Genomic DNA, 14888 nt, shown 5'->3' with positions numbered 1-14888 from the left:
AATTTAAAAAATTTAAAAATAAAAAAACTAGAAAAAGAACAGCAAATAAAACCCAGAGGAAGTAGAATAAAAGAAATAATAAAGATCAGAGTGTAAATAAATGACATAGAAGATAAAAAACAATACAGAGGATCAAAGAAAATAAGAGCTGGTTCTTTGAAAAGGTAAACAAAATTGATGAACATTTAACCAGACTCACCAAAAAGAAAAAGAGAGAGGATTAATGAATAAAATTAGAAATGAAAGAGGAGAAGTAACAACTGACACAGCAGAAATACAAAGGTTTGTAAGAAAATACTATGAAGAACTGTACCCTTTAAATTAGACACCTAGATGAAATGGAGAAATTCCTTGAAACATGTAATCTTTCAAAAATCCATATAGAAGAATCAGAAACCCTAAACAGATTGATTTCATCAAATGAGATTGAAACAGTTATCAAAAAACTCCCAACTAACAAACGTCCTGGACCAGATGGCTTCACAGAGGAATTTTACCAAATATTCAAAGAACTATCCTTCTCAAGCTATTTGAAAAATTTCAAGAGGAAGGAAGACTTCCAAACTCTTTTTATGAGGCAAGCATAATACTGATTCCAAAACAGGCAAAGACAACACAAAGAGAGAAAACTGTAGACCAATATCCCCGATGAATTTAGATGCTAAAATTCTCAACAAAATATTAGCAAACTGGATCCAGCAATACATGAAAAAAATCATACATCATGATCAGGTGGGATTTATTCTAAGGAGACAAGTTTGGTACAATATCTGCAAATCAATCAATCTGAGTCAACACATAAACAAAAGAAAGGATAAAAAAATCACATGATAGTATCAATAAATGCAGAATAAGCATTTGATAAAATCCAGCACTCATTTATGATCAAATCTCTCAGCAAAGTGGGGATACAGGGATCATACCTTAACATGATAAAGTCCATCTATGACAAACCCACAGCCAACATCATATTCAATGGGCAAAAGTTAAAAGCAATCCCGTTAAGCTCAAGAACAAGGCAGAGGTGCCAACCTTTCACCACTCTTACTCAACATAGTTCTGGAAGTCCTAGTCACAGCAATTAGACAAGAGAAGGGATAAAAGGCATCCAAATTGAAAAAGAAGTAAAAGCATCATTATTTGCCAATGATGTAATACTGTACATAGAAAACCCTAAAGTCTCAGTCAAAAAACTACTGGACATGATAAATGAATTCAGCAAGGTGGCAAGATATAAAATTAATACTCAGAAATCAGATGCATTTTTATACACTAACAATGAACTGTCAGAAAGAGAAATTAAAGAACCAATCCCCTTCACCATTGCAACCAAAAACAAAAATACCTAGGAATAATTTTAACTAGGGAGATTACAGACTTGTACTCAAAAAATTATAAAACATTGATAAAAGAAATCAGGGAAGATACAAACAAGTGGAAGCATATACCGTGCTCATGGATAGAAAGTATAAACCTCATTAAAATGTCTATATAACCCAAAGCAATTTTAAATTCAATGCAATACCAATTAAAATACCAATGACTTACTTCAAAAATATAGAACACATATACAAATATTTATATGGAAACAAAAGCGAACACAAATAGCCTCAGCAATCTTGAAAAGAAAAAATAAAGTGGGAGGTATCACACTTCCGGATATCAAGTTATAATACAAGGCCATTGTACTCAAAACAGCCTGCTACTGGCATAAGAACAGGCATATAGATCAATGAACAGTACTGAGAACCTAGAAATAAACCCACACTTTTACAATCAACTGATATTTGACAAAGCAGGTAAGAGCATACAGTGGGGTAAAGACAGTCTATTCAACAAAGTGTTGGGAAAATTAAAAAGCAACCTGCAAAATAATGAAACTAGACCACCAACTTACATCATGAACAAAAATAAACTCAAAATGGATAAAAGGCTTAAATGTAAGCCATAAAACCATAAGCTTTTTAGGAAAAAACATAGTCAGTAAGCTCTCTGACATCTCTGGCAGCAATATATTTGCCGATTTGTCTCCACGGGCAAGTGAAATAAAAGACAGGATAAACAAATGGGACTACACTATATCAAACTAAAAAGCTTCTGCACAGCTAAAGACAATAAGAACAGAATGAAAAGACAAACTAAACAATGGGAGAATATATTTGACAATACGTCTGATAAGGGGTTAATAACCAAAATTTATTAAAAAACTTGTAAAACTCAATACCAGGAAGACAATTCAATCAAAAAATGGGCAAAAGAGATGAATAGACACTTCTCCAAAGAGGACATACAGATGGCCAATAGGCATATAAAAAAATGCTCAACATCACTAATTATTAGAGAAATGCAAATTAAAACCACAATGAGATATCTATCACCTTACACCAGCCAGAATGGCGCTCATCAGCAAAACAACACAGAATAAGTGCTGGCTAGGATGTGGAGAAAAGGGAACCCTCCTGCACTGCTGGTGGGAATGAAGACTGGTACAGCCACTGTGGAAAACAGTATGGAGATTCCTCAAAAAACTGAAAATCGAACTGCCTATTGACCCAACTATCCCACTTTTAGGAATATACCCCAAGGACACCATAGAACGGCTACAAAGGAGAAATGCACCCCCATGATTGTGGCAGCATTGTTCACAATAGCAAAGATCTGGAAACAGCCCAAGTGTCCCTCAGAGGACGAGTGGATTAAAAAGCTTTGGTACAGGCCTGACCTGTGGTGGCGCAGTGGGATAAAGCATCGACCTGGAACACTGAGGTCGCTGGTTTGAAACCTTGGGCTTGCCTGGTCAAGGCACATATGGAAGTTGATGCTTCCTGCTCCTCCCCCTTCTCTCTCTCTCTCTCTCTCTCTCTCTCTCTCTCTCTCCTCTCTCTCTAAAAAAATCAATAAAAATAAAACATTAAAAAAAACAACAACTTTGGTACATATATACTATGGAATACTAATCAGCCATAAGAAATGATGACATCGGATCATTTACAATAACATGGATGGACCTTGATAACATTATATGGAGTGAAATAAGTAAATCAGAAAAAAATAAGAACTATATGAATCCATACATAGAAGGGACATAAAAATGAGACTCAGAGATATGAACAAGAATGTGATGGCAACGGAGGTGGGGTGGTGGGAGGGGGGAGGGGGCGAAGAAGGAGAGAGGGGTTGGGGGAGGGGAGGGGCACAAGAAAACCAGATAGAAGGTGACAGAAGACAATTTAACTTTGGGAGAGGGGCACACAGCACAATCAAATGTCAAAATAATCTAGAGATGTTTTCTTTCAACATATGTATCCTGATTTATCAATGTCACTGCATTAAATTTAATAAATAAATTAAAAAAAAGAGAAAATGACCCAGAAAGGAACACATTAGATAATTTAAAAAAATGTGTGAAAGAAATGAATAGACACTTCTCCAAAGAGGACATACAGATGGCCAATAGGCATATGAAAAAATGCTCAACATCACTAATCATTAGAGAAATGCAAATTAAAATCACAATGAGATATCACCTCACACCAGTCAGAATAGCGCTCATCAATAAAACAACACAGAATAAGTGCTGGCGAGGATGTGGAGAAAAGGGAACCCTCCTGCACTGCTGGTGGAAATGCAGACTGGTGCAGCCACTGTGGAAAACAGTATGGAGATTCCTCAAGAAAATAAAAATCAAACTGCCTTTTGACCAAGCTATACCACTTTTAGGAATATAGCCCAAGAACACCACAGCACTGTTTGAAAAGAAGAAATGCACCCCCATGTTTATGGCAACATTGCTCTCAATAGCGAAGATCTGAAAGCAGCCCAAGTGTCCATCAGAGGACAAGTGGATTAAAAAGCTTTGGTACATATATACTATGGAATACTACTCAGCCATAACAAATGATGACATTGGATCATTTACAACAACATGGATGGATCTTGATAACATTATACTGAGCAAAATAAGTAAATCAGAAAAAACTAAGAACTATATGATTCCATACATCGGTGGGACATAAAAGTGAGACTCAGAGACATGGACAAGAGGATGGGGGTTACAGGGTGAGGGGTAGAGGACATGGAGTGGGTTGGGAGAGGGGAGGGGCACAAAGAAAATCATTTAGAAGGTGACTGAAGACAATTGGAATTTGTGTGATGGGAATGCAGCATAATCAAATGTCAAAATAACCTAGAGATGTTTTCCCTGAACATATATACCCTGATTTATCAATGTCACCCCATTAAAATTAATTTAAATAAATAAATAAATAATGATGGTGAGGTGTTAGCTGTAGGTTGTTCTATAAGTGTCTTTATCAAGTTCAGGAATATTCCTCCTCTTCCTGTTTGTTTAGAGTGTTTATCATGGATGGGGGCTAGATTTTGTCAAGTGCTTTTCTGCATCTATTGACTTATCATATGATGTTTCTTCGTTAACCTGTTGCAATGAGTCCATTCTTTAATGCTGAGCAAGGTGCGCACACCTAGGATAAATCCCACTTGGCTGTGATGTGTAATTCTTTTCATACTTTGTCAAATTGGATTTGCTAATATTTTGTTATAGATTTTTTTGTATCTTTGTTTAAGAGAAATATTGGTTTGTAGTTTTCTTTTAGAATCATTGTCTGGCTTTAGTATTAGAGTAATTATGCCTCATAGAATGATTTAGAAAGTATTTTCTCTTCTATTGTCTAATAGAGAGGGTGGAGAATTGATATTATTCCTTCCTCAAATGTTTGGAAGAATCGGTGAATCTATGTGAGCCTGCTGCTTTGAGTTTAGGAGGGTTATTAACTAATAATTCAATTTTTAAAATAAATATAGGCCTATTTAAAAAAAAGAGGGGGGGGAGGCTCTGCAGATGCATCCTTTGTAGCTGGTAACTCAGTCTGTGAGTTTGAATCAGAGTTTCTAAACACAGGCGCTGTCTTCCGCAAAAAAAATCTCAGGAGGCAAATCAAACAGAGAGTTGACACCAGACGTGATCTGACAGGAGGTGTCTGCAACACGCGGAGAGTGTTCAAGGGATTGAAATACAGAACGTGTTCCGATGGGCAGGTCTCTTTCGGCCGCCTCTCAGAAAGCTGCTTTCTAAGAATAGTTTTCTATGTTTTTGTAAAATATACAAAATGAAATTTACCATTTTATCTTGTTAAGTGCACATTCACTGACATGGGTTACAGCACAGTCTCTATTTTACCACCATCCATGTCCACAATCGTCCCGATCAGAGGCCCTAGCCATTACCTCACTCCCCTGCTCCGTCCTTTCCAACCAAGCATTTGTGATTGTGTGTCACCTCATCTCCCACCCCGTCAGCAGCTCTGGGAAGACATGTTCCTCCCCGACACCCTATCTGTCACTGTTATCACAGTAATACCGATTAAGGTCCTGCCGTGCCCACCTTGCAGAGCTAGAGAAGTGGCCAAGGAAAGGTCTCCAGGTGACCCCCTGGGGATGCTGGGAGTCTCTGGCTCATGCACAGTCTTGCTGTCCTCCCCAGTTCAGGGCTGTCATGGCCTCTGCAGTCACGTGATGCTGCACCCGCAGCAGGGGAGGTGGGGATGGGGACCACATGGTTCCACCCACAGAGGTACTCACGTTGGTCCTGGACTGGGGCCTGTGCATCACTTGCTTTTGAAATCTTCCCTGTTGATGCTGAGAAGACACAGAGCCAGGCTGGAGGCCAGTGGTGGGACATCCTTGGTCACACATCCAATGGCAGTAACAGTCTTTCAGCTTGTGGGGACCCATCAGGACAAAGTGAGATAGAACTTTTAAATTCTAGGACAATGGCTGCCCATAGGGGTCTCCAGGCTTGTAAACTCTTAAGCATTCTAGAAATATTAACAATGATTGATAGTGTTTGTTATTGATATTGTTGATTTATTCTAAATGTTCCCAAAAGAGCTTTGTCATAGGAATATTATATCACAAAAAAATATAGTGACAACAGAGAATGAGTATGCCTGCCTGTGTTTGTGTGTGTGTGTGTGTGTTTCTCCTTGTTTGTGTCTTTAGGTGTGTCTGTGCATGTATAATTGTGCGTGTCTGGGTATGTGTTAAAATATGTTTGCGAGTGTGTGTTTAGTGTACACAGTTTGACTGTGTGTGAAGGTTTATTTTATGGTGTGAGAGGCAGAGATTGCTTCACCGAGCAGGGGATGGGACACAGCCCTTGCAGACAAGGCTGTCAGCTGTCCTGTGCACGGACAACATAGAAGGAAGGGACCACGACAAGACCACGAGCAGTGCTGTGACCCAACACCATGCAGGAGAGAATGGCATGTAGACAGGATGGCTGAGCACAGCGTCTGGGTGAGCAGGGACATGAGATGGAGGGGAGCTGGGGACAGGGTCAGTCCAGGCCTGTGTGCCATGTCAGTGGGGGACCGTGTCCTCCCCACACGATTCCAGGCTGCATTTCTCAGGCTGTGGCAAAAGCTATGTGACCCTGTGTCCACTGAGCACAGGATGTGGGTGAACACAGAAGGCATTCCAGAAAATAGAGACTAATTTAAGTGCACTGTTCCCCTGTAATCACATTTACTATAAAAGCTTTAGATACAATAGCTAATAGAAGATAACACTTATTTTCTATTTTCTCCACCATATTTTGTATAAGTATATAGTTTACTATTAGAGAAAGGTAAGTGTAGGTCTAATAATAAGTCTTCTTATTTAAAACATTTAGAAACACATGATCTCTGCTGTTTCAATGTTGCAAAAGGATGTTGGAGGGAAGCTTGGCCGTGGAGGGGCAGGACTCAGTAAACTCTTAGAGTCAGCAGGCAGAGGAGCTAAAGTAGGTTCATAAAGATCCCAATCAGACCCAGACCCTAACACGAACTTGTCATGTCTCTGCCACAGGGAAAAGACTTTGTAGATGGGATAAATTTAGATTTTGAGTTAGGGAGATGATCTTGAATTTTCTGGTGACCTTTAAATGCTATCTCACATATTCTATATGAATGAGACAGAGATTTTCAAACACAGAGAAACAATATGGCAATGTCACCTCAAGGGGCAGAGATGGGAGGGATATGGGTACCAGACAAGGACAGTCATCAGCCCTCAGCTGGAGGCACCAGGGATAGAAGTTCCCCTCGACGTTCCAGAGCCAGCATGGCCTCCTGACACTGTGATTTCAGCAGAGGTTACAGATTTCAGATTTTGTTTTCCACACCTGTAATAAAAAACTTGTTTGAAGCCACCAAGTGTGTGGCTGTGTCACAGCAGCCACTGGAAACCAACTATGATCTGTGATGTAACCATCATCTGAGTCAGCTGCCTCATTGGACGGGGGCCCATTAGCCTGGATGGGCTCATGGAAGAGGAGTAGGTGGGGAGACACTGTGCTCATCTGACGTGTTCCTCCTGCAGTAAGTGTGGATGGTGTGCATGGAGCTCTCCACATGGGAGATAGAGGCCCGTGTCCGGGGCTTTAGGGAGACCCTGAGGGAGGAAGCGGTAGCCGGGGTTGAGGTGAGCAATGCGCATGTGCAGAGTGCAGGCAGTAAGCAAAGGTTGAAACCTGCAGATTCACTACAAGTGGAGAAGTGGACAGAGATCATGTCACACAGGGACATCCGGACATTGACCCCAGAGATGCGGTGAGGACTGAGCAGGGTTTGTGCTGACGATGAGGACGCAGGAGCAGCGATGCAGCTGAGTGGGACCCATGTGACTGCTGTTAGGCTCCGCAGTCCGGGCCCCAGAGCAGGACGTTCTCGTGCTTTAACCCTCAACCGCCCCGCCCTCGGGGCCATGTGACCTGGCAGTCTGTGGGGATCATGCAGGATGGATCCTGAGCCCGTGTTCCCGCCGGGACCCCTGCACTCAGATCACCATGGTCCCTGGACGCTGGTCTCCCTACTTTACTCCTGACACCACCCACAGACCGCTTCATGATGAAACCACCCAACTCAAGCCAGAGACTGTTGGATAAAACAAGACAGGCAGCGAAGTGCAAGAAAGAAATTTATTGAAGCAAGACGTTGAAACCTTCACATTGTCCGGGAAAGATCAGGTCATGGTTGAACGACAGGGACTTCGCATGGAAGATTGTTACATCTATCTGTTACATTTCTTTACTACTCTACTCTGAAATAGAGAAAAGAAAAAGGGACGTAAGTCATGCTGCCATGGAGTCATGTTAACACAGACTGTTGTTCACAACCCAGATGTGGAAGAAACTGCAACCAGCAAAGGGAAGTGGAGGCACCAGGCAGGTAGCCGTGTGGGGGAGGAATTCAATAGTCCTGGTCCAGTCTGCACAGACTGTGCGAGTCAGGAGAGAACCATGGCCACACCCCGCAGATAAACCCTGCGTGTCCCCAGAGAAGGGCACAGGTCTCTAGTGGAGCGAGGAGGAGGCTCAGGAGTTGGGCAGAGCAGCCCGGTGTCCTTTCTGTGAGTTCCAAGATGAGGACTCCACTTGTCACTAAACAGAGACACAGGGCTGAGGGACCTGGATGAGGTGGGAGGGGACATGGTCTGTTTTGCCTGCAGATGTCCCACCTCCAGGAGTGGACTTTCCCCACACGGCACATGGACTTCCCCACACTGAGAATCCAGCTAGTGAGGACATTTATGTGAAACCTGACTTAATTCCAGGCGCGGACGTGCTGAGAGACACCTTTACATCTGTGTGATCTCTCCATGAGGACATGATTGAAGTATTTCAGCTTTACACGGGGCTGCAGAGGACACAGGGAGGGTCGCGGCCCCCTGGCTGGGAAACATGGAGTGACGTACAGGGGTGACCTCTGCTCTGTGTGAGCTGGCAGAGCCCTCAGCAGCCGCCCCCTCCTCCGTCCTGACAGAGGGCGAGGCCGGCTCTCTCCCTCTCGCTGTGTCCACTTCTCTCACTCCCGTGAGAGTCCCAGGGACTGTGCCTCTGGGTGAGGACCCGTCCTGCTGGTGGAACAGCCTCTGGCCTGCGCCTTCACACCCCGTGTCCCTAGAGCAGGACCTTGACCTCCCTCCTGGCTGCGCTGCTGAGTGGCAGCCTCTATGACAGTGAAGATAGAAATGACCAAAGTGCCAATAACCCTCAGTCTGTTCCAAAATGAGACGTTATCTGTGCATTTCTTCACTGTCAACTTGGCCTCAACAGCTTCTGCAGGGGCATCGTATTTCTGAAAACTTTGTTTGTAGATGAAGGCGGGGTGCAAAAACAGTTCTACTACCTCATGAACAACATTTGGACAGACGTCTCCTGCATTTTCTGGAGCAGAAGGAAAAAAATAACAAGTCATGTAAAAAAACTCACATTTTCCCTGTGGTGCCGGATCTTGGAACGAGACAGAAACTCCTGGGAGTCTATGGTCACATTCCTTAATAGTGCCCAGAACAACGCAAAATCCTGCAAGTAATGACTCGCTCAAGATCCCAGAGCAAGCCGCAGAGCTCAGTCTGGAAAGCTGGTTGACCAATCCCTAGTTCAGGTTTATCCTTTGTGAATCACACCCGCCACTTTCCAAGACTCTCCTGCTTTACTGAAATTCAAGTCTCTAGATTTCAAAAATTAAGGTTTCCCTGCCAATAAAGTGAGACCTTCTTTAGTCCTGATATGGGGGGAAAGCAGATGTTAGTACTCAGTCTGTCAATGAGTGGCAGAGTCACAGCTACTAGAGGTCAGAGTAAAAGGACTAAATCTGGAGAGCAGTGAGGAAACCTATTAATGTTAGAAGATGCTCCTTTGAGACTACATTAGGCTATAGGATTATGTCATTAAATAAAGACTGCCTAAAATGTTCTGAGAAAAGTACACTGAGTTTCACACATCTGAAATTATGCACATGTCATGATGGCTCTTGTGTCCTGCACTGAAGTACAGAATTCCTTAGAGAAATTGGAAGGTGAGAACTGGGGTTTACTACCTACCCCACTGCAATTGTACTGAGACCTGAAGTAACCACGTTCTCTGGTCTAGATTCTCCACCCCTCCCCCAAGCCTTTGTCACCACTTGCAGCCCAGAACGTGCCCTACCAGGCTGTGATCAGACCGGACCAGACAGCAGCTATGCAGAGATGGTGAGAGGGTCAGATTGGAGGCCACAGGGGGAAACAGGAGGAGAATCAGAAAGGCAGATGAAAGAGATCGACTCAAAAGAACTTGGGTCCATATCAAGGGTATGAAGTCAAACCAAAATATTCTTCAACAAATGCTTAGAACAAACCAAGAAAAGTAGCAGCTGTCACCCAAACGATGGCACTCAGTCTCCAAGTCCTGGCCGGACGCCTAGAGAACGAGCAGTACGTGTTGACTGGCTGAGGGCTGCCGGTTCTCAGAGCCCACGGGAAGATTGATCCTTCGGAGACTCAGACAACACTGGCTCTTCCTGAACGGAGAACTCTGCTAAAGCCCTTCCTGCCTGCACATCGTGTGAGTCTGAATCTAGGAGTTCACAGGCCGTGGACTCAACCGGAAGCAGAACGTCTGAGGGGACCTGGAGCTGCCCTCTGACACACGGCATCTCACTGCTCTGTCAGAGCCACTCTGGGCGGCAGCTGTGAAAAGCAAGGACAGAGAGGGGACTTGGAGAGATTAAGCATTTGTTCAAGGTCATAGCGCTGCTGAGTGGCAGAGACATGACTCACAACCAGGTTCCATTACATCATGCTGCTCTGACACGTAGACCACAGACAGGGATGAGGATTCCGATGGAAAACCCTTAAAACGAGCCTACAGTGATGTCTCAGAAAGTTCCTGATATTTAGGAATTGGTACAATGAGCCCTGACTGCTGGAGGCTAGTCCACAAGTGCCAGGAAAGGTGTGGATTCTAATCTGCTCACTCCCAGTTCCTAATTCATCACCCAGTTTAGAGAAAGTTACTTACCCAAGCTAATTGTACTCCAATTACAAATGATACTCTCATAGCAGCAAAAGGCCAGTGACCAGCAGCAACACAGGACTGGCTTTCTCCTGGACTTTGCTTTGCGTTCAGCTATAGAAACACGGAGGAATTAGGAGCTGGACACAGCAGCCTGCAGAGCCCGGGGTTATAAGCTTTGAGATTCCTTCCCACAAAGAATGTGGCAGGTCACTAGACCTGGTTATAGCCCACCGTTCCTCTGAGGAATGATGCCATGCTTGAGTGTCACAGACTCAGGCGACTTGGTCAAGGATCTGTATTGCTGACAAATCCTTTGCAGCAACATTCAGGTTGGGGTTAGAAATGTATACTCAGTGACTGACAGGAAGCCCCTGGGATTTGGCTCCTTAATTCCAGGCCGTGTCTTGTTTGCTGATCTCTGTCAGCCTGGTGCCAGGCACAGAGACAAGGGTCAGCAAGTACCCCTGTGTGTGCAGGACTATGAATTAACAAACTACTCAGGTGGATTAGGGAGTCTCTTTAGTGTGAGATGATGCCTGCTGTGCCAGGGCTCCTTTGGCAGTGGAGGGAGAAAGGTCAGTGGGCTGCTGACAATTGAGAAGAAATCAGAGGTGTTCGGTTCCTAAGAGAAACCTGTGACAAGAGAAAAATTACATCCCAACTCCTAACTTTCTACTTAATCTAACATATCCAAACTATCAAGTGACATTTTATATCAAATCAAAGCAAGTTCCTACTCTTTGTCTATTGTTTAAATAATATGGAGATATTTCAAATTACATCCAACACTAAACTGTCCTGATTGATGGATTCACCTGTCAATTAGGAGGATCGCCCCTTCTGAGTCCTCAGGGTCCCAGCATTACAAACAAGTGCCCACAGGGCCTGTCCTCTGCGTGTCCCCAGCCATGACCAGATGCTCCTCCATGGAAACACGGGGGAGGCATGGTCAGTTCTGAGGAAGACATTAGGAGGCAATGTGGTCACAGAGGATCATTCTGGTGAGTCACTCAGGAAGGGGACAATTGTGACAGTAGGAAATGGTAGGAGGAGGGGTCCTGAGGGAACAGCCTGGAGGAAGACAAGACACCGTCAGCCCGGTGGCCTGTAGGGACAGGGCTCCTGTTACCCTGAAACATAGGAATGCCTGGTGGAGGAGGGGAGGTTTGCGACTGGGGAGGCAGGAAGGGCTGAGTCAGGAAGGTCCCTATTCCTCTCTGGGAGCCCTGGGGGCGGGTGGTGGGTGGGGGAGACCCAGCTGGACACTGTGCCCCCCGTGCTTTCCTGCTCTGTTTCAGATCTCAGGTCAACGTCACAGGGGTTTTTAAAATTATTTATTTCCAAAAAATAATAAAAGGTATTAAATAAATAGGAAAAAATTAAAAGTGTTGGCAAGGATGCATTTTGTGCAGATGTAATTGGTACAGCCAGTAATAAAAAAACCAGAGTTCCCTAAAACATTATAACTAGAATTACCGTGTGATGGGTCAAGTTCAGCTCCGTGGACACGTGCAGTGTCTCAAACACATACTTGCACACCCATTTATCGCAGCACAATTCACAATAGCCAAGAGCTAGAAGCAACCCAGGTGTCCATGGATGGATGAATGGGTAAACAGAGTCAGAGCACACAGATAATGGGATATTGCCCTTATCCCCATGGTAAGGCAGGAAATCCATCACATGTTGCATCGGGGTGAACGTGGGGGACAGTACACTGCATGACAAGCCAGTCACAAGACAATAATGTGTGATTCCTACACGTGAGGTCTCTAGAGCAGTCAGAGTCATGGAAACAGAACATAGAAGGGTGGTTCCAAGGAGCCTGGTGCTGAGGGAACAATTTTCAGTAAGATAAAGTCATCAAGGTAACTGTGAACTGATTAGAGCTGCAAACAACCATCGTCACCCTGCATACGGGTGCTTTGGGAGGCAAAGCTCTGTAGATAATAACAGCAGTAATTAAAAGAATAGTAATGATTTTTATTTCTACCTAAAGTCATTGTGCAAACATAATTTACCATATTTAAGCATCGCTACTGATCAATAAGCTATTACATTTCCCATCTACAAAGTTGAGTCAGGTAACTTTCAGAAAGTAGGAGACTTGCTCAAACTAGCAGAGTTAGGAGACCACTAGATCGCACTCAGACAATGATGTGCAGGATAAAGTACCCAGTGTTACCCAGTCGGGGTGTCTGCTAGTGGGGACGGGTCACATGCAGATGAGGTGGTGACAGTGAAGTCCCAGCTCAGCTGCTCGCAGCTCAGGTTCTGCCTCAGTCGAACTCTCTAGTTGATGCTCATTCTAGTTCCTTCATCTGTCTGTTCAACTCTTTTATCTTCTTCTCCTTTTCAATTAGATCACTGACTGACAGCAGTGAGCGCTGCCCAGGACGGAAGCACAGACTCTTCTTCACTGCTGGTGGAGTGCAGAGGGTGCAGCCACTTTGGGGATGGCTTGCCCATTCCCTGACAACCAAACATCCCTGAGAACCAAGGCTCTCACCTCATTCCTGAAGAAACAGTAGAAAAGGTGAGGGTCAGCAACTGTACTATCTGAGAACAAAGGTCTCACCCGGAGTGTGACGCTGAGCTAGGGAAGGCTATGCGTGTCTGGAATTCAGGGAACAGGGTGTCTCTGGGTACTTTCTGGTTGATATTGCTGTGAACTTAAAACTCTGAAAATAATGATTAGTAAAGAAAAAGAGGGAAAACATTTTGTTGAAAACATTCTCTTCAAACAAGGGAAAACATCAAATACAGTGTGTCCGTAAAGTTATGGTGCACTTTTCATCGGTCACAGAGGAGCAACAAAAGACGATAGATTTGTGAAATCTGCACCAAATAAAAGGAAAACCCTCCTAGTTCTATAGCATGATGTGGCAGCATGTATGCATGCACAGATGATGATATAACACCGTGTATACAGCAAAGCAGCCCACGGCCGTGCCAGTCATGATGTGGACAGTACAGAGGAAAGTTCAGTGTGCTCTGTGGCTCGCTAAATTCGAATCCATGACCAAAGTGCAACGTGAATATCTGCACATTTATAATGAAGCACCATCACATAGGAATAACATTACTCTGTGGGATAAGCAGTTGAAGGAAACCGGCAGTTTGGTGGAGAAACCCCATTCTGGTAGGCCATCAGTCAGTGACGAGTCTGTAGAGGCTATACGAGATAGCTACCTAAGGAGCCCTAAAAAATCTGTGCGTGAGCCCACATCGAACTGCACTGAATAGGTATGACACTGGGAGAGTTTTCCTTTTATTTTGTGGAGATTTCACATTTCTATCGTCTTTTGTTGTTTTCCTGTGACCGGTCAAATGTGCACCATGACTTTAGGGGACACCGTATAAAATCAATCAATGAATTGGTTATGAATTACATATAGTAAATCTACTGTCAGAGAAATCTTAGAAAATATACTGAAAAAAACTGTCAAAACAAATTAAAGTTCACGATGTAGCTGAACACAGGATCAGCAGGGAACACCCACCCGTCCTTGCCTGTAACCCTGCACCACCGCACGGGGGACAGAAACCACGACACCATGGCAACCGGAACTCTAGCAGCAACAGAAATGTACTGAAGACCACACACTTATTTGAAACATGCACACCTTGAGGGACAGAATCATAAAAGTTACTCACAGATAGAACAGGGATCTAGAAACACCATGGCCCAACCTCCTTCCTGAAGAAACAGTAGAAAAGGTGAGGAAGTCATGTGTTCTCAGATATTCTGCAGTTTCAATCCCCCCCCCTTCAGAATCCCAACGGGGCAGTTTTACACTTTGTATTGAATTCTGAGGTGCTGTTTGGTTCTTTCAAATTAAGAACATGTTCATTTATTGAGTTGTGAGGAATAGTCCAATTTTAGGACCAGACTACCTGGATTCAATCTGAGCTCTAGAACTTTCTACCTGTAATGTCTTCTTCAATGTTCTGGCCTTCTCTGCCTCAATTTCATCATCTGTAAACAAGGGTGACATCCAGGAGTCTGTCTTAGGTTAAGTATATTAATTCAGGAAAATGCTCAGCA

At 43.8% G+C, this 14888-nt stretch overlaps 1 protein-coding gene across 1 annotated transcript in view; it reads right to left on the bottom strand.

Annotated features, from left to right (window-relative positions):
- Positions 1-8070: 8070 nt before the first annotated feature.
- LOC136320896 (secretoglobin family 1D member 2-like) overlaps positions 8071-14888 on the bottom strand; it is a 181066-nt gene continuing 174248 nt past the window's right edge. The window contains exons 2-3 of the mRNA XM_066254040.1: positions 9036-9226; positions 8071-8100 (exon numbers count right to left, since the gene is read on the bottom strand). Of these exons, the coding sequence (XP_066110137.1) occupies positions 8071-8100; positions 9036-9226 (221 nt within the window). The remainder of the gene's footprint in view (positions 8101-9035; positions 9227-14888) is intronic.

Source organism: Saccopteryx bilineata, chromosome 1 (assembly GCF_036850765.1).
Source record: "Saccopteryx bilineata isolate mSacBil1 chromosome 1, mSacBil1_pri_phased_curated, whole genome shotgun sequence".
NCBI lineage: Eukaryota > Metazoa > Chordata > Mammalia > Chiroptera > Emballonuridae > Saccopteryx > Saccopteryx bilineata.
This window is presented reverse-complemented; position numbering and strand designations above follow the sequence as displayed.